The following is a 23,375-nucleotide window of genomic DNA, read 5'->3' on the forward strand; positions in this document are numbered from 1 at the left end:
TTTTTAAAAAAAAAAGGGAAATGTTCCGAAAAAAAGGCCTCTGTAATTTTCCACGAACCCAAAAGGATAAATCTTCACTTCCAGTTAACTAAAAGTATAAATAAAGTCAATTAAAACTGATAAATATAGATCAACCAGCTTACCACGCATTAGCGAGACTAGACGAACACAGTGTAGCCTATAAACGTCATTAGAGTACAGTGCCTACGAATGATTTTAACAATAACTGCCTAAGGGCATTTTTTTACTAGCCGAAATTTAAATTTGCGAACGGTATTAGGCTAATCATGGAATTATAAACTTTTTTTTATATTTTTCGGAAAAATCCGGAAAATGTTCCGAAAAAAGTATCTGTAATTTTCCGGAAAATTTTCCACAAACCCAAAACGATATATCTTAACTTCTATTTAACTAAAAGTATAAATAAAGTTAATTAAAACGGATAAATATAGATCAACCAGCTTACCACGCACCAGCGAGACTAGACGAACTCAGTGTAGCCTAGGGTACAGTGCCTACGAACGATTTTAACAATAGGGACTTAGCAGTACTACGTCACAGTTTTTTTTCAATAGTTTTTATCGTGGGGAGAAAAATGTTACCACAATGGCGGCCATGGCCAAAGCTACGGAGTGCCAAGTCTCTATAACTGCCTAAGGGCATTATTTTTACGAGCAGAATCGCGAAAAAAATATTTCCAGCTTTACGAGATCTTTCGTTACTCAACACGTTAATAAAAAGTAATAAATCATGAGGCTCGGCATCTGGGCGATATAGAGGGGGGCTTCTTTCATCTTTAACGACAAAGATGGGAAGAATTATAGAAAATATTGCCCCCGTAAGCAGACCTATTCCGAAATGGACAAATTGAATAGGAAGGGGGGCATAAAGCGGAATAAAATAGGGGCTAAAACGCGTGGATAATTGATCCTCCCCCCCTTACAGTTAGTTTTAATCCCCTCGTTTAGATTTGAGCAAAAAAAGCTATAAGCGGGCTCATCTCTATTTTAGCTTCATAACGGGAGATATGGGCTCGCCGGCCGTATAATAGACAGAGCACGGGGATATTTTTTGTCATCCAATCCATTGTGAGAATAGACTGGGAAAGGGCCCTCTCCTTCTGCTCTTTCTATGGGCTTCCTCCGGAGGGACAAGGCTAAATATCATCCGGGCCTGTTTTCCAGGGAGGGGGTTACTCTTACACATTTTCCGTGTCATTGCGTGTTTGATCATGCGCGAATAAAGGTTTTCCATTCATTTCGTCGTGCCACAAATGGAACGCGCCAAATGAAAGACGTGGCTGTATGGAAGGTCCCTGAGCCCAAGAATATAGCCAGCCTCCGAGAGTCCCCTTTTTTTCTGGGATGATGTTCGTTTTAATCGGAGGAGGGTTGATCCCGCTCTACCAGTATTAGAATATGTTTTATTGGTCTGTTCGGCGGCTAATCCACCGTCAAATGAGGACTGGGCGGCTGTTTTGACGGGGATAGAAGGTAGGGATGAAGAAATACGAGCGTCGTTATTAATAATGGAGAAAGACAGCGTGTCTAATACCTCTCTCTCTCTCTGACTACGGTTACATGGGGCTTTCCGAAATCGTAGTTTCAAAAAATACTACGGATTTTTCCCTCCAAAACAGGGGGTTTTGGCGATTCTTAAAAATATGCTTTACTTTCGTTTTATTAGTATATAATTTTAAGTAAAGTTTCTATTGCTATTCAATTATAAAATAATACACTTTTAAATATAAATATATCGAGTATTTCATATAATAATAATATATAAAATGACATCTTTCATACGTTGATTAATTTATTATATAAATTAATTATAAATTATGTTGATTATATTTTCAGTATAATTTAAAAAGTTTCATAAATTATAAATTGCAATTTGTAGTTAGTAAATTGTTTCGAAATATTTGAAATTATTTATAAATTAATAGGAAATAAAATTAAGTATATAAAATAATATTTATATAATTATTATATAAATATAAAAATAAATATAAATAGTCAATAATATAAAAAAACTCAAATTAAAACGAATTTATTTCGGAACAGTTGGATATGCGGTAGGAAAAATCCCTACTGGCCAAGGAAACGTCGTCGTAAAGAGGTTACACGCAGCGCCAAACGTCGACGTAACGCGTTAAATCGACGGTTCGAGGTAGTTTTCGTTAAGTCGACGTATCTCTCCGAACGTCGACGTTCGTGCGGTTACATGAGAAAAATAAACGTCGACGTTTCCTTACGTCGACGCTCCGAGCTCCATGTAACCGTGGTCTCTCTCTCTAGCTCCTCGATGATTTCTCATCGCCTTCCGTCGTCACGACGAAAGGATGATACGCTAAAACACGCGCAAAATCTGCGATGTTCAAAGGTTAAAATATATAATTATAAATACTAAAATTTCTTTCCATGGTCGATATAACTTAATGTAAAATTTAATAAAAGTTCCGCTACTACATGGAGGTTAATAAAATAAAATAAAATTTATTATCGGTAGCTTTCGGGGGTTTGTAATAACGGCTGACGAAGGACCGTGGTCCGAAAGCTACCGATAATAAATTTTATTTTATTTTATTAACCTCCATGTAGTAGCAGAACTTTTATTAAATTTTACACTAACAAGGAGACTACCCGAGGTGTTACACACCGATTTTGTTCAAACTCGGGGCATTGGTAGACCTTCATGTAACTTGAAAAATCCTAAAGGGATTTTATTCAATGGGCAACAAAACTGACGAAAAAAATCAAAATTGGTCACATTTTGATCAATTTTTAAAAATTTTTTCGTAGGGAAATCGCTCAAAATCCCATGTTATTTTATGTTCTCAAAACATTTTTCGTTGCCATGGAAAACCCGTTGCCCATTGAATAAAATCCCTTTAGGATTTTTCAAGTTACATGAAGGTCTACCAATCCCCCGAGTTTGAACCAAATCGGTGTAGTCTCCTTGTAAGTTAAAAGATATACTTTTTAGACAAATTCTTGTGGCTTAATTTATTTAAAATGAGGTTTTATCGTTTATACGTATGTGAACATTTTTTTAATGATACGTACAACGATAATTATTTAAAATAGTCGATCATAACTTTGAATACATATACACAAAACGGAACTTTTCTATTTATGCAGCTTTGAAAGATAATTCCGAACCACAGACTGAAGAGATGATCTTGAAAATTAAATAAAATGACAAAATGTACTTGTCAAAGTCATAAAAAGCTACTGACGTAAATAAACCTATAAGCTTAAGTAAACCTAAAAAATTTAAACGCATAATAAACCTATAAGCTTAAATAAACATAAAAAAATTAAACGCACAATAAACCTTTTAACTTAAATAAACTTAAAAATATACAACAAACCTAATTAAACATAAAACATATTCTAGAAATCTGGTCAATAATACAAACTTAATTAATTCTACAAACGTATTTAATCCTACAAACTTAATTAATCCTACGAACTTAATTAATCCTACAAATTTAATTAATCATACCAACTTAATTAATCCTACCAACTTAATTAATCCTAAAAACTTAATTAATCCTACCAACTTAATTAATCCTACAAACCTACTTAAACTTTAAACCAATTCTAGAAACCTGGTTAATCCTGCAAACCTAATTAATCCTACAAACTTTATTAAACCTAAAACTTATTATAGAAGCCTGGCTAATCCTACAAAGCCTATTAAACCTAAAACTTGTTCTAGGAACCTGGCTTATCCTACAAACTTAATTAATCTTACAAACCCTATTAAACTTAAAAACTTTTCTAGAAACTGAGTTAATCCAACGAACTTAATTAATCCTACAAACATAAACCTAAAACCTATTCTAGAAACCTGGTTAATCCTGCAAACTTAATTAAACCTACAAACCTTATTAAACCTAAAACGTGTTCTAGAAATCTGGCTAGTCCTACAAACTTAATTAATCCTACAGTTCTAAATAAACCTACAAACCTAAATTAATATTATTAAATTGTGTTGATTAAATCACGTTTAATCTATAATTAGAATGTTTAAATCTGATTTAATCATGATTAAATGATTAAATCTGATTAAAATAATGAAATCCTGATTGAAACGATTAAATCGTGATTAGTATGATTAAATCGCGATTAGAATTTAGAACGAAAATGATTATATTGGTGATTGGAATGATTATAATTTTGCGTGAAAAGAACGAGCTGATTAGAATAATTTAATATGTGATTATAATTATTATTTCGTATTAACTGCGCTCGATAAAATCTCGATTCGACCGATTATATTTAGTAAATCGTGATTGAAATGATTAAATCGTGATTAAAAAGATTAGATCATGATTAGAATAATTAAATCTCGTTTAAATCGTGATTAGAGTGATTAAATCGTGATTAGATTTTTTAATCTTGATTACCTGGAGTTAATCAAGATTACCTGGATTTAATCACGATTACCTGAATTTAATCACGATTACCTTGATTTAATCACGATTATCTTGATTTAATCACGGTTACCTTGATTTAATCACGATTACCTTGATTTAATCACGATTACCTGGATTTAATCACGATTACCTTGATTTAATCATTTTACTATGATTAAGACGCACCCAAAAAGGAATTTACCTGCCCCTCGATCTCACTCAACACTACCAATCTAACCCACGTAATCTATAGTCTTACCCAACCTAACTTTACCAACAAATTTAATTAAACTTAAAATAAATAATCCCGAAAAGGTTAAAACCAAACCAAAAATAAACTATTTAAATCGTAAACACTAGATAGTAATGTTTCTTCTCCTGAAATTAGTTCCAATATTTTCGGTCAACTATATTACATAAAAACGGTTTATAACATCTAATTACTACAATATAAAAATTGGGCCGAGTGAGTATGAAAGGTGTTTTTTCGGTATTGAATTAGTGTTAAAACAATCCACGTCTTTTTAATCTATCTACGACTTTTATTATAATAATGTTTCCTATTGAATTTGAAATAAGGTGTGTATATGCTTAATGTTTAAAAATGCGAGCTAAAAAATTAAAATATTTTGACGCAGACATTTGAATACATTTTTGGTTTTGTTCTGCGAAAGGTTTATGGGATTTTACGTAAAAAAATACACCAACATTTGCGTCTGCTACTTTAACACGCGGCTATGTTTAAAGTCTCAAAGACAAAATTGACGTCATTACGAATATAATTAATATAATTACTATGTAAAATAACGGCTCCAGATGTTCTGACGACAAAAAATCGGCGCAAAGGTGTGAAAACAAAACTCGGAATATTTGAAATTCTATCGAGTTCCATTTGCCTATAGCTCAAGCAGATGGTGAATTATCTATTGGTTATACAATAATGGGTAGAGTAAATCCTTTCGTCTATGAGCGACATACTTTTTGAATCTGGGAGATAATCCTAAGCGCAATGTAGGCCAGTCAATCAGACGTCAACTCGCCCAGCCACGTTTACCGGCGTGTCACCGCGACAATAGTAGGATACCTCGCTTATGGACAGTGTTTGCGAGCTCGTCTTTAACCAGAGATTGCCTTCTATTACAATTTTTTTGTCGAATGCGTATTGTCAGAAGTAAATGAACCAAATTTATCGAAATAGCGCACAGAATCGGAGGGCGTTTTCCTTATGAAAATGATGAGAAAATCGAGTCAAATAAAAGCTAATTTCCATCCTCATCTTTGGACGCGATAAATTGCACTTGGGAATTGTGGGTGTAAAAAATGGTTTCTAAATATGTTTTAGTACTAACTTGTACATGTTATAACTAAATAAAGAACAGAGAACCACTGTTGTACAATAAAACTTTATTAAAAAAAAAATAAAGTTTTATTGTACAACAGTGGTTCTCTGTTCTTTATTAAGTTAAAAATGGTTTCATAAAAGCAAAAACGTTTTTTTTTCGGCCTAGAAGCGCTCAAAATTTCAAATTGGAGGTCAAAATGTAACTTCATAATTAAAACGCCTCCAACATGGGGAGTATAGCAGTCTGATAACTTCGGTTCATTTACTTTTGATATTGTTACATATTTTATATTCTTGACGGAAGCGTAAATTCTGGTTCCCGAAAAAACTCGTAATTTCTCTTCTATGTAAAAACCTGGGAGCCATCGTTAAAAATATTTTATTTTTACATCGTCTATTCTTCCCGCAATATAGATCATAACAGTTTGGCACTTATGGCACCTCGAAAAAAAAACGTTGGCGACCTTTTCAAACAGAAATTAGGCCTCGGACGACGTTTTTTTGTCACGAACGGTGACGATTTCTTCACAGGAACCAATGAGGCGAGTAAAAGCTCTCGAAAATTTCGGGGTGGGCGAACAGCCGAGTGAGAGCGAATTAGCCCATTATTGTAACACGTTGGATCATTTCGAGGCGAGGAAATTCGGCACCGGTGCCCGAGGGCCAACTCGGAATTCGGAAGGGAAGCCAGAAGAGCCCCGAAAATCCGCGCTGTCGGCCGCGAAATTGAAGATGGATCACGTCTCGGTTAGTTATCATCGAATGGCTGATTCTCCATACCAACCGTCCCCCCATTAAAAAACTTGCCGTGGCCCAAAACGTTGGCTCTACTGAAAGAATTGGCTGCCACCTAACGTGTGGGTACGGACTATCAGTTCGCCGACTTCACCCTCTTTGATAGTTTCGCTTTAGTGCCCCGTAACCCTTTGAAAAGTGGGGATGGTTCGCGGGCCCCGGGACGATAATTTCGAGCCCATTTGAGATTTTTCCTTTTTCTTCTAATGGGGGGGTTATAATATTACGTAGTCGGAAAAAAGTGCGACTTTTCGATTTCTCTTTTTAACCGCTCGGTGTCGCTTTTGTCGGACCTCTTCTACATTAAAAACAACTGAGAGGAAAAAATGCGCGAATCGCGTTTCACATCTGCGCTTGTATTTCAAAAGCTGAACATACAATCATCCAGAAAACCATGAATAGGTTCATTTTTCAAGTAGTTCCATTTTTAAAGTTCCGTATTGGCGTACCGGGATCGAATCACGCTTACTTATTATTGCAAAATAGAAACCTTTTTTTATTAAATTATAAATATAATACATATATATAAAAAGGTACTCATTGGATATTTTACAACTTTTAAAATCAGACGAGCAGAGTATTCGAATATTTGTCCAAAACAAAACGTCAAAGAGAAATCGCTGCTGTTGCAGCTAGAAGGGGTTTGTTGCTAGGAAAGAATGTTCTTTTTGCGGCGCGTTTTCCTCCCCGGCGCGCCTCTTTTCTGGTGGAGGAGGAGATCGTCGACATTGTACTATTTGGGACGCGATTCATTCCGCCTACAACGTCGAGAAAGAGCGCGAAAATTCCCCGTCCTGAAACTTCTCGAAGGAAGAAAACGTCTTCGAAGATTGAGCATTTCCGTTTCGCTTAAACTGGGTCGATTATGGTTTCAGTTCGCGGGAGGTTCTCGATATATTTTTAGCCCCTTTTACCGGTAATTAAGCGTAAAGAACGCCGAGACTAGTGTCGTGATATTTCTGTTTACTCAACGTTTCATTAAAGTTGATTTATTGAAAGTAATAGTTTCGTTTCGCGCCTTTCTTTAACAGTCACTAGGAGAGTCACGATCATTGGCTAACTTCGTTTTTGGAATGGCTCACCGTGGCGTCACTAGTGGAATCAATAGCGGCCATCTTGTCACCTTCTTTAATAACGGAACTGGGAAAGGACGCTGAGATGCTATCCACGTTGGTGGTGTCCGTACCGGGAAACTGTCTGGTACAGCAAGATTGACAAGGGCGAAAACAATGACATCGCGCGGTGTTGGTACAGGAGGCTTCCTTCTTGTATTTGACCCTTCGATTCTGGAACCATATCTTCACTTGTTTCTCCGACAGTCCCAAATAAGTGGCGATTTCGATGCGACGCAAACGCGAAAGATACATATTGGCGGCAAATTCGCGTTCTAATTCCAATAACTGAGAGCTGGTGAACGCCGTCCGGATTCTCTTGGCGCTGTTCGCCCCGTTTTGTTCCGAGTCTGTCACCTCAACTTCCTCGCGTGCCTCTTTAGCTGGAGTTACTACAAGGGTTTAATACATTACAATTAGCACAACTATGTATAATTACATATTTTACGAAAGCATTACGGGTCAGTTTTCCATAGGCGCAATTTCCAGCCGAAACCAACGAAATATACAATACGTCATGGTATAAAATATACAGCGTGTATTATCAGCTAGCTAGGCTAATTCCCAAGGCACCACCTGAGGCCCAAGTCCTCTAGCGACTTATTATGCCTTTAAACAGGTGGCCGGGTTACAATGCGTAGGTGGGTGGTGGCAAGCCCTTCATGCCACGCGAGCCAACAGCTCCCTACACTAACTATTACCGTTAACGTCGACAAGTTCTTATGGAAGGGGAAATCCCTTAAACCAGTGGGGAGAGAACTTGCAAACTCAACGCGGAAGGAGTGGTTCCGAGTTTTCACCCAGTGCCACAAGTTGTGATCGAACCCGGCTCCTCTTGCTGCGAGGCGAAAGCGCTAACCACTCCGCCACCCCATTATATTTCATTGTAACTCATCACTTAGATTAGTTTGCATGTACACCGATTACCTGAAGTACACGCAAACCAAGCTTACGCGAAGAACTGAAATTACGTCGAGATTACGTACTCTTTAAAGGAGGTTTGACACCTATTAATGAAAGTGGTCCGCTAGTCGTCCTCCGCCTAGCGATATAATATGTAAGAATTACACTTCATATGGACATTTTTTTATTTATTAACCATATTTCTCCAATGAAATAGTTAAAATAATCAATGTAACAACTAATTTCCATCGCGCTTCCGAAACGTATTGCGAACAATCAGCGGAAACCTGCGCGGGTACATATTTCAAGCTACTTACATTATTATTAGAATAGCAGATGAATACTTTCTTGTAAGAGATGCAAGCTAGCTAGGCACTACCTTAGGCCCATGTCATCTAGTGACTTTTAATGCCATTAATTCCCGTGGCCGGGGTTATGCCGCGTTGGAGGGTGTGGCAAGCCCTTCATGCCACGCGAGTCAACAGATCCCTACACTTACTAAAGACATACTTCTGTTATTACAGCAGCTGCTGTTTTAAACCAGCATGGCTCCGGATAATACTTTCTGGCATGACCTACTTTGGTCAATAAGATGATGCCAGAAAGTGTTATCTACGAGCGCGTGTATGGAACCACGAGACAAGTAAAGTAAAATTTATCGGAGTAGAATAGTCAGTTTCCGTTTAATGGCAGAGTATCTCGGAGCAGGATGAGTCCGGTTCGATGGTAGCTTGTTGAACTGGGCGAACCAGCCTGCGCAAATCTCTTTACCCCAAGGACAACTCTTCGAATAAGTAAACAGTGGAAAAACAGCAAGACCTAACGTTTTCGAAGTTTAGTTTGCTCGTGGCTGATAAGCCAAATGAAAAAAACTTGCCTTTGATTTTGGGCGTATCTCGTTCTCGCTTGATTTTCTCGGTTTCGTTTCTCTTCGAAGTAGACTTGGATGCGGAAGTGGGTCTGTCCATAAACCGTTTGTCGAAGTAACCCATCGCGGTAGCGTTGAAACCTCGAAAGGGGTCGTGGAATGTCTTCCCGCTTCTACTCAAAGTGAGGAGAGAACGGCGTCTCAACTCTTCGGTGACGGCGGGCGAGAGTTGGAAGGCGGAGGGACGCGACCATCTATCGAAACCGGACAGTTCCCGATCGGTTGACGGGTTGAAGACGTCGGAATTCCTACACGGCGAAGAACCGCGGCTGAGAAAAGCGGGATTGACTTTAACCGGTTCGGGTAAAAGAGGAGCCGCTCTAGCCAAAGCCCAGGCCGAACCGTACCGGATATCGTCTCGCGATACCATAGAACTAACACTGGGCGAAGAGGTCAAAATGGAATCCACGTAAAAAGAACGAGACATGGTAACCAGCGCGTACGAAACTTACTAAAATACCGACTAATAAGTTAATAAACGCGGAGAAGAGACCCGTTTTGGAGGCGATATCATGGTGGACTACATTAATAAGATCTTCCATATAGGAATCGGCCAACTTCATATAGTTTAAAATATGGCTAAACAACTTTTCTATTAGAGTCATCGGCGTCTCGTAAGGAACCAATCAGGGGCCATATTCCCGGGTCGGTAGGTGGGCTCTCCCGGGGCTTCTCCCCTTTTCGGAAGCGTATTCATTACGATTAGCATTTACGAAGGCGGAATATGATGGAAAGGGGCCCCGAGAAGGTGGGAGACCAGTTCTACGCGCCCCCCTCTCCCCCCACTCTTTTCATCATATAATAGCGGTAATAGAATACCGAGTAAAGGACCACTTGCTACTGTCTCTGAAGCGAACGCGTGCTTACCGGAGCCCATTGTCAGGACCCTTTCCGACCGTCCCCGTTCCATCCCCTCATATCAACAGATCCGACCCGGGACCCCTCTCTCTCTCTCTCTCTCTCTCTCTCTCTGGCGTAACTTTATTTCAGCTTGGGCCATTTTTTTCTCTTAAGATACATTTGCCTCGAATTCGCGCGTGTAATTCGGCGTGAGTTTCAACATGAATGGTCCCTGCGCCTCCTCGAGTCTTCGTGGCATATTGCCTCGGGTACGGACCCCTTTTGATCATGGTAACAGTGGACAGTTTCAATGGTGGTCACGCGGCACGTGACTTTTGAAGAGCGCCCATACGCTCGCTAGTTACCACTCGTGTTAACTGGAAACCCAATGCTCTTTCTACGAACCCCTACACGAGAATGGGTGTCGTTTGAATTAACGAATTTAAATTAGAAAATTGCCAGCGGTTATTATCCAATCAGTAGATAAACAAATCTCTGTATATGAAGTTGAAAATATCAATAGACATAAAAACTGTATTTGTATTTTCCCCGAATCCGTCGCGCCTCTCGTTATACGAGAATCTAGAAATCCTTATTATACCATTTTCATATTCCGTCGCGGAGCAGAGTGAATATTGGTCATTGTGTAGAGAGCGCATTACACATCCATACAGAGATCGCGAGTCGACAATACCAAAAATCCGCGGAGGGAGACGGAGACCTTACACCGCGTGAGAGTAGGGATATTCAAGAATGGAGTATATATATACGGATAAGAAGCTTCGAATATACACTCTACTCTGGGCGTAATCCTCCTCTGGTTTCCGTCCTGATCGAAAATGGGATATTATATTCGTAGTAAATATACGGATCTTAGCTTGTATTACCTTCGGCATTGTCGAATCGAAAATATTAGACAATTTTTTTAGCTCAAGTGAGCAATGTCGGCGAGTGCTGAGAATCGGAGGAAGATGTACCGCGAGTTAAAAACGCGTGAGAGAGGACCCGCGAGATGTCTACTTCCATATCATACGCTCGGAATAGTTCTCTTCTAACCTTTCCGCGAAAGAAAAGGCGCAGTTCACGGACGAGACTATTTTTTCCATACAATATCGAATTTCGCTATTTGGACGCAAATAAATTCGCGTTTCGTTTGAAGGGAAGGAGAGAGAATAGAAGGGGGAGGAGGGGGAAATATTATTAATAAAGCCGTCATATCGTCCCAATACTGGAATATATATCTATATACGTTTTAACGTCGACCCCTCCAATGGGCCCCTTTCTTTGGCATTGTTACTATCATAATAAAGAAACTTTGCCGGAATCTTTTACATCTTGGTTTCGAAGGAGAAGGAAGGTATAGGATCGGAAGGGGAGCTAGAATTTCTACCCCCTTTTATTGTTATTATTTTTATTATCGAATGTAGCTTATAATGTCCGTCGTTCGATCATATAATTTGTCAGATATCGGTCTTGGCGGGGCACTGGTCAGTACGCGTCGGGGTCCAGCTGCTTGTTTAGAGATACGCGCCGTAGAGGGCGCATTACGCATCGACGGCTGAAAGAAGAAATCAAAAAGGACCACCCTAATAACAATCGACCGTGTTTTGGTCCGCGGACGCTCGTTTTATAGCGCCGTTCGAGGCTCACGGGACAGTTTTACCAAGGATGGGGAACCTCGGACTCTAAATGGATCAAAATGTCAGGTTAAACGTGCCCGCCCATGAAACGGCTCTATAATTTGTCAAGTTCAGACCGGACAATGCGGCGACAAAAGACGGCTAGGGTCCGAGAAAGGGGAGGTGATGATGGTGGGTGGGTGGATGGATGGGCCTTCGCGGAGGGTGATGTCTCCATCGCCGAGGGGGGACCTACAAATAAAAGTGCCGAAAACGAACGAAATATAAACATCGATAAATGTCGAGGAAATAAATAACTCTGCCACTTTTCGCTTTTCAACGAGTCGTTTCGCCTTTGTACGCTGGAAAACGGCTGTTTACCCGTTCAATGGAGGATACCCCCACCAAAACGATAAATAATAAAAATACGCGTTTATCGAAGCTAATTTCCGACGTTGAACTGTCGGGACCTTCCCTTTCAACACCCAAGCTAAAAATAGCATCCGAAATTTATCTGTATTATGTAAATGTCCCACTCATTTGGTCGCGGAGCGTTTGCCCAAGACAAACATCGCGGATGACCCTCGACTACGGCGGGGCTGGTCCCGATTGAGATAAGCACCCTGGAGGAGAGCCGATTCAGCCAAGTTCGAATATTTGTTCTTCTAAAACGAGCGTAACGTTACTAGCGAATAATAAGCACTTATCCTAATGGCTTCGAACGAACTCTGCCCCCTCCCCCGAGCGATACTTCACAGAAGATAGAATTTACTTCCGTTTTCCGGCATTCACGAAAAATTCTTATTTTTAAACTTTAGAGGTCAACTTTCAGGAAGTTAGTTATAACCAATTCTTCGTGTTTTCTTTAGAGCATAAAGAACGAAAAAAACGCTGATATTTTTTTAGTTAAAAAATGTGCGATTATGTTACGCTTTACCGTTGTCCGTTGCTATAAAGGCCCGTGCACGATGAATTTTTTTCAATTAATTTCTGAAATTTTAGTTCGCTAATTCTGGACACTAGGTTCAGTTTTCAAAGAGTCAAAACCATAGATATAGGAAACGTATATATAAAGGTCTAGATAAATTTCAGGGCGTCTAAGCCTAACATAAAATACGGAATTGACACCTAGCAGACACCGAGGAAGACACGTGACCAAGAGCGCGAGCTCTCTTAGCATTTTAGTACTAAGTGCTTGACCTTTCCACAGGCCGTAGTCTTTAGACACCATCTGTTGGTGACTTTTAGTATCATTTTTAAGCAGGAGACAATGGCTCTCGCGACGATAGCACGAGCTTTCTTACCGATAGATAGCGCTTTATAAGGATAGCCGGCAGAAATTACGCGTTTCTTCTAGCTGTCACCTCCGTATTCACTCCATTTGAAATATTTTATCTAGACCTTTATATATACGTTTCCTATATCTATGGTCAAAACAAACAAAAAATGGCGTTGCAAACTGAAAACTGATGCATTATATAAAATTTAGGATTACAATTTTTATAGCTTCTTTAAAGGAGTTTACTTCCCAGAATTTAAGAAAAGAAAGTTGAAAACACTCATACCATTAACTTAAATTAATAATGAAAATTGTTGTCTGGTCTCAATGTAAAAGGTTGAGTCTAACTTTTTGAAAACCCTTAGGCCTAAAGTGTTGGTTGTAATAAAAATGAATGAATGCGGGCTTGTTTTGAAGCCCAGGACGTTTTCTTTCCAAAAATGTCATTGTCGAAACAAATTACCAAGCCTAAGTGTATTAACTTTGAGTCCGCAACTGATCTTTTTCGCTCCCCAAAATCCTGAAATTTTCAGTGAATTTCTCTCCTCCGTAGCACGAGCAATTTCGGGCAAATCAAAGCTGTAGTTTTATTCCTAAAATAGAAGGAAATGAAGTGGAGGGATTCTGTTTACTTGTAGAAGTTTTCAAACCAGAGGTTTTTAATCATAATATTAGGCTTATTATCGAAATAACAAATATGCAGCGCGCGCGACCCGACGTTTTAAGAAGAATTTACAAGGAGCCTTCGGTTTCATATCGTTTTTCTACTACGTAGGCTTGTGTATGACTATTTCAATTACTACTGCGTAGGACTTTTTCCTGGGTGTTAAATCAACCTGCTTTTAATCCCAGATGTAAGGAAATGTATTACAGACAATTAGCCAATGATACTATTCGCATTTTCTGACGTCATGGGTGCCGAGGAGAATTTTAGAAGTCTGGAAATTCGCCGAAAAACTCTATTTCCACCATTTCGACTTATTTTTATAATAATTCAAAGACCACCTAGCCGATTTGGATGATATTTTCTGTACCTGCTATAAAATGTTTGTTCTTTCTAATGAATAATTAATTAGCCATAGCTAAAATTTCGTGCAACCAACACTTTAATAAGTCCAGATCAGAGAGCCATCTTTCGTGAATCAGAACTTCAGAAGCGTCGTTCTAATGTACCCCCTTGTCTCAACGATTATACTCTTGTAATAGTTCGTAGTTTGATTAAAATATTGATTAAACCCAGTAGCGTAACTAGGAACTCCGCCCCCCCCCCCCCCGCGAAAAACGACTTGGGGCCCTTTTAAATAGCACCGATTTTATTCATAAACGTTTGGGGGCCCCCTAGTTCTCGGGGCCCCCCCCGCGCCGTGGGGTCTGCCACTGATTAAGATTTAAGATTTCGAGTATCGCTTTTCCTTACTGTAACTCGAAACTGGGATGAAACGTACGTGTCTCATATCGCATATTTATAAATAACGAGTCACGAGTGGCAAAGAGAAACTTATAGCTGTATTTATTTTGAATAAAATTACACTCCAATATGGAAATATTGGCCAATATGATTTCTGAATAATGGGAAGCGATCGAAACTTAGGCCAAACTTAGAAATATAACAGCGATCCAAACCCGAGCAAGCCCCAAAAGGTTAGCAGAGACTGCGAGTCGCCTCGACTATCGATCGCCATTTTGATACGAGACAGTCCCAGTTCCCTCCTCTCGAAACTATTAGGCCTATAACCCGGCTTGATCGAGGTCATTTTCGCCTCGTCTGGCGCGGCTCGCCAAGAGAGACGAGACTGCTATTACGTGTTAAGGAAAACTAATAATAATTTCAAGGTAGGTGGATCATCCGTTGTCCAAGCGTTAGATACATCTCGCCAAACCGGTTCCATCTTCCGCGGAGCATCTATTTTCTTTGCCGCTTTCACTCTCACTTTCTCGGCTTCTATTCATTAGGTTATAGTTTCGGGAAAATCAGTTCACAGAGATGCTTCGTTACGCCGTTTGGACGCTCGCCTTCGTGCTAATTTCGCAGCTGGCGCGGGCGGCACCGGCCGAGGACGAAGTTACGTCGCTACCCGGACTGACCAGTCAAATACATTTCAAACACTATTCTGGATATCTGAACGCTTCGGAAGGAAAATTTCTACATTACTGGTAAGTCGACGAGGTAATTAATGAATATTTTCAATGTCGCGCTAAACCGGTTTCGCCGGAAGGAACGCGTTGAAAGCAAATTGAAAGACACCACCCTACTGCGAAATTCAAAGTGAAAGAACCAGTCGTTTTCGCCGCGTGTAGTGTTGGAAACCTACCGAGTTATTTATTTTTATTTTTTCAATTATTATTGTTATACAAATTGTCATTCGTTTCAACCTCTTTTTGGAATACAGGTTTGTACAAAGCGAATCGTCGCCCAACAAGGATCCGCTGTTGCTTTGGCTTAATGGGGGTCCCGGATGCAGCTCATTGTTCGGGCATCTGGGTGAACACGGACCATTTCACATTAAGAAGGATGGGAAAACAGTCTACATAAATCCATACCGATGGAATAAAGTAATTAATTCCAACTTAAAGGGGTGTTTTAACTCTCGAAGTAATAACGCTGTACCATAGATAGCGAACGTTCTGTACTTGGAAGCTCCGGCCGGAGTAGGATATTCCTACTCCACGACTGGGAATTACACGATCGACGACAATGAAGTGGCCGAAGATAATTACATGGCTCTCAAGAGCTTCTTCGCCAAGTTTCCCGAGTTCAGGAAAAATGATTTTTACGTCACCGGCGAGAGTTACGGGGGTATCTACGTACCCACCCTGTCCCTCCGAATTTTGACAGGAACTCAACCCATTAATTTTCAGGTACGGAAATGTGGTTTCCTGGGGGGTAACCTAATCTTACGTTTCATCTTTTAACAAAGGGTTTCGCCGTTGGCAACGGAATTACCGACTTTGATTTAAATGGAAAATCACTGATCTTCTTCGGATATTACCACGGTCTTTTTGGAGAAAGGTAGCTACAATTCTTTCGTTTCTTTAAAGCTACCTTAGTAAAGAAGATTGGCTATGACTTTTTCTTTATAGTTTATGGGATAATCTAGTAAAGTACTGTTGTCAAGGCGTACCTACGAGGGACAAATGCAATTTCTCAACAGACGTAACGCGGGAATGTCAAGAAGCGGTGCGTTTAAAAACTTAAAGGAGAATTGTCAGTCTGTCACCTCCCTAAAATTGGTTAAAAACCATTTAAACGGATTGAGGACGTCCGAAAATGTTTATACAAAAAATTTCATGCTAATTTTGCCAGTATTTGATTTATTATTAGAAACAAAATTTAGTGTTTTAATCCCCCCCCTCCCCGACTCGAGAATCTCAGAACCGTTTGGTTGAACCTACCTGCAGCGCCATCTCGTGAACGAAATATTTTTCCCCCGGTTTTATCGTTTTTCGGTCGGAACTGTCGTCTGCTACGACATTATCCTTGTATTATCTATCTTCCTGTAAAAAAACCTCGTAAATTTTGGTTTTGGTGACAGTTCTCCTTTAGGTTACTTTACTCGGATATTCATTTTTGTAATCTCGATCGTAACGTATAGGTAAACAACGCTAGCGCTTTGGTAATGAGCGAGGATTTGAATCGTTACAATTTGTACGCCGACTGTCTTACTCAACCGGGTAATAAAAAGCGATTAAGGAAAACGAAAAATAGTAGAGAAGCCTTCGACGCGACGCTGATCGAATACAGTTTGGGTCTCACGAAAACGGTAAAAACTAGGAGTTGTTAATTTTCCAGAAAAATTAAGTTAGGAAAAGTTTCGAATCTGTTCCATTGCGCCGAATCCCATTCGACCGAAAAAGCCGCACTTTGGCGGATTTAGGATTCGGTCTAATGGGATGGTCCCATTCGACCGAAAAACCAGCACTTCTCCGGGTTTAGGATTCGGTTTTATCCGTTTCAGCATCTGTCAGAACAGCATGCAGTGTTACCATGGTGTTACCTAACCTAGAGGTCGGTAACGGTTAATCATTATCCATGATTAAATTGATTTTTTTTTGGGAAAAAAATGTAAACAAACGAAATTTACCGGTTAATATTTCGGAAAATGGTTAAAAAACATGTATTATTCGTAAAATTTGAACTTTTTATCGAAAAAAACGTCGTTTTTCCGATTAATTTTACAAATTTATCAAAAAATTAATCGGATAATACAAATATAAATTACTTGATCAAATCATTTTACGAATAATTTTGAGAGCTTTATCTATTGAATAAAAGTTAACCATCCCCGACCTCTAACCTAACCTAACCTAACCTAACCTAACCTAACAGACTTAAAAATATATTAAAACGCTTCCATAACAAATCAAAAGGAGTAGAAAGACGGTCGCTCAATTGTGAATATTGCGTCGGTCGATTAGAAAAACACAAAACCCGCCTTTGGGCTAATTTCATCAAAAACATGGGCGTAATTCGGTCTAAAGGGGATTCGGCGCAATGGGAAGATACCAAAGTTTCCGCAAATTAGAAATATAAAAATTTTTACTTTTTGATGGTTTGTATTCTAGAACTAGTCTTACTAGTTTTACTTTTTGCCGCGAAATTTAAATTTGCGAAAATAATAGGCTAATAATGGAATGAAAACCTTTTTTTTCGGAAAAATACGAAAATTTTTCTGGAAAAATTCTTCGGTAATTTTCCGTAAATTTTCCGAGATGGTAAAAAAGTATATTATTATTAAAAAAATCCTTTATAATTTAGCTGCGAGCGATCAAAGAAGTAATTCCGTGCGTTGACGACAGTGACATCAGCAATTGGTTGAACCAGCAGACAGTAAGAAGTGCTCTTCACATTCCGGACCATGTCCAGAAATGGGAAGAATGCAGGTAAACGCAACCCGACGATATCCTAACTATAAAATTAGTTTTTAATATATTTATACATCGAGTATTGTATGGCCCAACAGTTCGGCCGTAGCGTTTAATTATATAACCGTATACAAAACTGTGAAACCAGTTTACGAGAAACTTCTGGGCTCTGGAAAAGTGAGGGCGATGGTGTACAACGGAGACGTTGATATGGCTTGCAATTTTCTGGGCGACCAGTGGTTCGTCGAAAGCCTCAATCTACCCGTAAGCGTTAAAGGCCTAATATTTCTTCCGCCTGTTTTCCTTTAAGGTTTCTTCCCGCCGCGCAAATATCCTGTTCTGCGGTTGGCCTACCACCAGGATATTTGCGCGGCGGGAAGAAAACTTAAAGGGAAACAGGCGGAATAAATACTAGGCCTTTAAACATTTCGTAAACAAAAATAGTAAAATATTACGTAACGATAATGTTTGTCAGGTTCTGTCAAAGTACCAAGAATGGCATTTCAAGAAACAAGTGGCGGGTTACGTTAAAAGGTTCCAAGGCCTAAGTTTGATCACCATTCGAGTAAGTGACTTCATTTTAGAAATGTATCTTATCTAACTTATCCGCGTAGAGGAAAACGATAATTCTTAATTTATAATTAGGGCTCTGGTCACATGGTTCCTCAAGATAAACCGGGCCAAGCTTATAAAATGATCGACCAATTTTTAAAAGGTCACTTATGAACCGCCTCATCGCCCAAAACAACTTCGACTACAACGTTTTTATAACCTAAATTATTATATTATTTTGAAAATATTACGAAGCGAATGTAATCGATTTTCAAGTAGTTTTAATAAATAATTTAAAAATTGATCTTTATAAACAAAAGTGTCATATTTCTGTATCTATCTTCGCCGTTTACGATATCGCATCATTTTGAAAAAGATGCCCTAGAAAATATATATTACTCACGAAAAATATGATTCTATCTTCAGCGATGACGCAATATATTAATAATCCAATATCCCGATCAACTGTACGGTTTTGTCCTGTTCGTGTAATTATATTTTCCGGGCATCTATAATTGAGTGTTTATTTATGTTTTTCCTTTACCGTTTCTTTACCACTCGTTCATTTCAGACTCTTCTCGAGCACCGCTATTAACTAAATAAATGTAATTACAGGTACATCAACAAGAGATCGTAAGTATTTTCCATATGCTTAATCCTTATAAAGTTTAGCACGGTGTACCATACGTTACATTAGAAACATGAAAGATTTCGGTTAATGGTAGAGCTTAGCGCCGCCGACGCCGATATTTTCTCTGGCGTCGAACCGCCGCCGCCGCCGAGTCATTTTCTTTTCAGCCCGCCGCCGATTTTTTTTTTAGATTTTCTTAGTAACTTTATTTTTTTTCCTTCATAAACATCTTGGAATTTTTTTTTTAAATTTTCAAAAGGGGGATAAACTTTTACCCCTTCATGCCGCCGCCGAGGATTTTCGAAAAAAAGGCGCGTGCGCCGCCGCCGGTTGATTTTCACTGAACGCCGCCGCCGACCCAAATCAAATCGGCGCTATGTTCTAAAAGAGCGTAATCGGAATTTTTAGGACGAGAAATTCGTAGCTCCGTATAATCTTTGTTCGCGAAATTACTACAAGCATAAGTAACATAATAACAATAAGTATGACAATTAACGAGATTTGCAACCAAACTGATTTTCATAGTTATTGCGTAATCAAAATGTTTTTTCGGCACAGAGCCCTCTAGTGTCTAAAATATGCGAGACTTCCGCTAAACCAAAATATCTGGTTTCCGATAGATAGGCGGAATATTAGGCTAAAATGATAAAAATTAAAAACGCTTTTCTCGGCGCCACGAGCTCATGTTTTTTTATCACTCATGACTCGCACGCGGGCTTAAAAACAAAGCCGGGAAAGCCAAAGCCTCTCGCGACTCCAGAACGTGTTCTCCGATATTAGGCTTAAATTTTTATCAAAACGTAGTCATCCAAAACGGTAAGTCACGAGTCCAAGTCACAGCTTGAAGAGAGTATCAGTGTCGAAAAAAGGTTCGGTTAGAAAATTAGCATTAAAGCAATAGGAAGTGTCTTACTTATTGTTATTATGTTACTTATGCTACATGGAAGTAATACCTCGAATCGAATATTCAATTCATCGAATCAATAGATTTTGAACAAGTTCGCGAATATTCGTTTTTTCCTAATCAAATAGTCGAATATTTGAAAATGAGTGTAAAAAGTCACCGCTGCACGGGCTCGCCTTAATTTTGAGCCAATTTGTGAGTTTGAGACCGAGTCCTTAAATATTCGAGTTAATTTTTGAGCCCGAGACGATTCCGGAGTCCCTTCTAAATTTCATTAAATCTCGAGCCTCGGCTGAGACCATTCGGAAAAACGTAGACTATTTTGAGTACGAGCCGAAACCAAGAAATATTTTGTCTAATTTATGAGCTGAGACGAGAGCCTTAATGGTTTTGAGACGAGATTGAGTCCGAGTCCGAAAAAATGGTTGAAAATGAGCCCGAGTAGAGAGTCTCTACTCGGGCTCATTTTTCAACAATTTTTTTTACTAGAGACCTATTGTTAGAATTCTTATTGATGCGATCTAGAGGCTTGCGCCGCCGCTAAACGCTGCCGCCGCCGCCGATTGTTCGAAAATCGGCGCACGCCGCCGCCGATACAAAGAACGACGGGCCGCCGTTTCCTTTTTTTCTTTATACACTTTTTTGGTATATTAAGCTTGGTTTTCATTTACGCGAAAATAACTTCTTTTGAACACGACGTCGAACGTCAAATTTTGGTTTTCGGATTTCGGTCGACTCAGAATAATAGCATTTTCACTTACGTCGTTAGCGTCAATAGATTCCAGCATTGCTATCTTGGCTATAGAGAGGGTCACTAATATAACCAAGGCTTATCCACATTTTAATTATCTTTAAATTTAAATGTTGCTTGGTTTATCGATATGTTTCCTAAAATTGCATTATAATAATCAGTGGCGGACTGGGTCTAATATATTTTGGTTGCTGGGAGACTAAGGGTCCCAGCTTTAACAACTATAACGCTACCATGTTTACGGAGGCCCACTTCATGAACGGTCCATGGGATCCACGCCATCGGGCAGGTTACCTGTATGGCCAATCCGAGACTGATAATAATTTTTTACTTTAAATTCAGTAAATGAAGCATTTGATATACTGCATTTTAAACGTCCAATACGTTTATAAAATCACATCGTAATACCTTAAATTATATTTAAATCGAAAATAAAATATCGAAATAGCAATATGTACATTCACCGTGCGATCATGGGCAAACTACTACAGGGCTCGTAATGTAAGCCTATAAAACTTCGTCTTCCAATTGTCGCGTTGAAATTTTACGTGACGGGCAGCGCCATCTAGTGAAGTTCTTTGAAGTTAAAAATTTGGGACAAGATGGCAGCGTCCATGGAGTTGGAGATTAGATTATTGAAAGGTAAAATTAACGAGGAATTTTCATGTTAAGTTAAACTAATCTATTTTATTAACTAATATGATAAGAATATCCGATATTCATGAGAATATATTTCAATCTAATCTTTGCGAAACGGTTGAAAAACTAGAGGAGGCGCAAAATAGCCCTCGTAATGAATCTTCGAAAAGGCTTACATAATATCGAATGGATATTCAATAGAAAGAGTACAGCTCAAGACGTAATATTAATTTCATTAATTACTGGTAAAGCTAAATTTTCCATGAAAATGGGCATTATTCTTCAAAATCATTATCTTCAAATAAAAGTTTTTCGTAAATCAGGCTTGGTAGATACTCGCTATTTTGTACCAGATTTTTAACTCTCGCGAATTACGCACGGTAGCGCTCCAGTCGAATAGCGCGACAGTTCGAAGATAAATACTCTATGGGAGCTTAGTATGAATTTGCGAGTCCTGTAGTAGCTTGCCCATGGTGCGATGATAACCTTCGGCATCAAAAATGATATTATTCGTAACTCGGATTTATTTCTGATTGGAAGGCTCAGAGCGTCAGTGGCGTAGCCAGAAATTCGTCAAAGGGGTCCAAGAATATTAATATTAAGACGGGTGTCGAGAAGGGGGTGTCAATTTAGTATAGTCAAGGTAGGCCCAGGGGGTTGACATTGAATCCTCCTTAATTGTCTACGCCACTGCAGAGCGTTATCGTGGAGCACGACAAAAAAAAATAAAAAGCCAATATCGAATAATTTTGGTTGTCGTTTGACGTCAGGCCAGTGGCCTACCTCGGAAGGACCATGGACTAATTGATGTACTTCGCACATTAAAACAAACGTTTTACAAATTGAGCCAGTCCCCTTTTCCTTCTTCCCCGGTTATCATTAGTTAGTTAGTTCCTAATTCCGCCGTCAGAGCGCACATTTAACAATCGCCCGAAGTAAATATTCGGGAACGGGGCGTCCCTGTGCGAAGTACATTAATTAGACTAGTACGAGTTGGTATTTGCCCTTGCCCTTCTGGTCGCGTGTTTTTACCTCTCCGTGTCTGTCTGTCAGGCCTGCGAACGCTTTCGCATTTTCAGTGCAAAGTGTAATCACTGCGTACGCAGTTTCTCAAAGGGTTGGCAAAACCACCGTGTGACGGTGAGCGTTAACGGATGCATTTGCGGTTTGGTTTGGATGGTGTTTTTTCGCTCACCGTCGTGACGGTTTGGTGTATTACGTTTTTGTAATGTTTATGCGTAGGTTGTGAATGTTGAGTTCGTGTTATGACGGTTGTGAGTGTTGAGTTTGTGTTTTGATGGTTATGTATGTTGAGTTCGTGTTATGTCGGTTGTGGGTGTAGAGATTGTGGTGTGTCTGTGTTATGATGGTTGTGGATGTTGAGTCTGTTGTGTTTGTACGGGCGTTTTATCTCCAACTTCTTCTTAATGACTTTGGGACGGACCGAGTGCTGAGTGTAATGCTACCTCTCAACGTCCAATGGCAGGGTTTCCACCAGTTGTACACGGTATTCGTCTTAGTATCAATTTGCGATCGCATCGGGCGGGATTTGAACCCGAGACCTCCTGATTGACAGGCGGACGTTCTACCACAGAACCACCGACACTTGTTACGCCTTATTGAAAATTAGACCTTCAGCTTTATCGGAAGCGTATTTAATAGAGTACGAAATTTTGGTTTAATTGAAATAGAATTGAAATTGAAATTATTGCATCGAAGAAATTCTAATTTAGCGTTTCTCTATTGATTAAAAACAAATGCGCCACCCAGGTTTCGAACCCAGACCATTCGGCT

At 39.3% G+C, this 23,375-nt stretch overlaps 1 protein-coding gene across 2 annotated transcripts in view; it reads left to right on the top strand.

The window, feature by feature from the left end:
- The window catches only part of LOC149932666 (lysosomal protective protein-like), a 42,958-nt gene extending 23,998 nt beyond the window's left edge, over positions 1-18,960 (top strand). The window contains exons 1-11 of one of the 2 annotated variants that reach the window (XM_090155257.1): positions 14,783-15,074; positions 15,195-15,395; positions 15,632-15,794; positions 15,855-16,100; positions 16,160-16,251; positions 16,323-16,419; positions 16,835-17,002; positions 17,998-18,122; positions 18,203-18,368; positions 18,580-18,669; positions 18,750-18,960. In XM_090155257.1, the coding sequence (XP_090011383.1) occupies positions 15,226-15,395; positions 15,632-15,794; positions 15,855-16,100; positions 16,160-16,251; positions 16,323-16,419; positions 16,835-17,002; positions 17,998-18,122; positions 18,203-18,368; positions 18,580-18,669; positions 18,750-18,830 (1,398 nt within the window). In that variant the 5' untranslated portion in view covers positions 14,783-15,074; positions 15,195-15,225 and the 3' untranslated portion in view covers positions 18,831-18,960. Of the gene's footprint in view, positions 1-14,782; positions 15,075-15,194; positions 15,396-15,631; positions 15,795-15,854; positions 16,101-16,159; positions 16,252-16,322; positions 16,420-16,834; positions 17,003-17,997; positions 18,123-18,202; positions 18,369-18,579; positions 18,670-18,749 lie in introns of those variants that run through there. The other variant, XM_090155258.1, reaches the window with a different exon arrangement.
- The last annotated feature ends 4,415 nt before the right edge of the window (positions 18,961-23,375 follow it).

The sequence above is a fragment of the Leiobunum rupestre genome, chromosome 8 (genome assembly GCF_980474605.1).
Source record: "Leiobunum rupestre chromosome 8, qqLeiRupe1.1.hap1, whole genome shotgun sequence".
In the NCBI taxonomy this organism is placed as follows: Eukaryota; Metazoa; Arthropoda; class Arachnida; order Opiliones; family Sclerosomatidae; genus Leiobunum; species Leiobunum rupestre.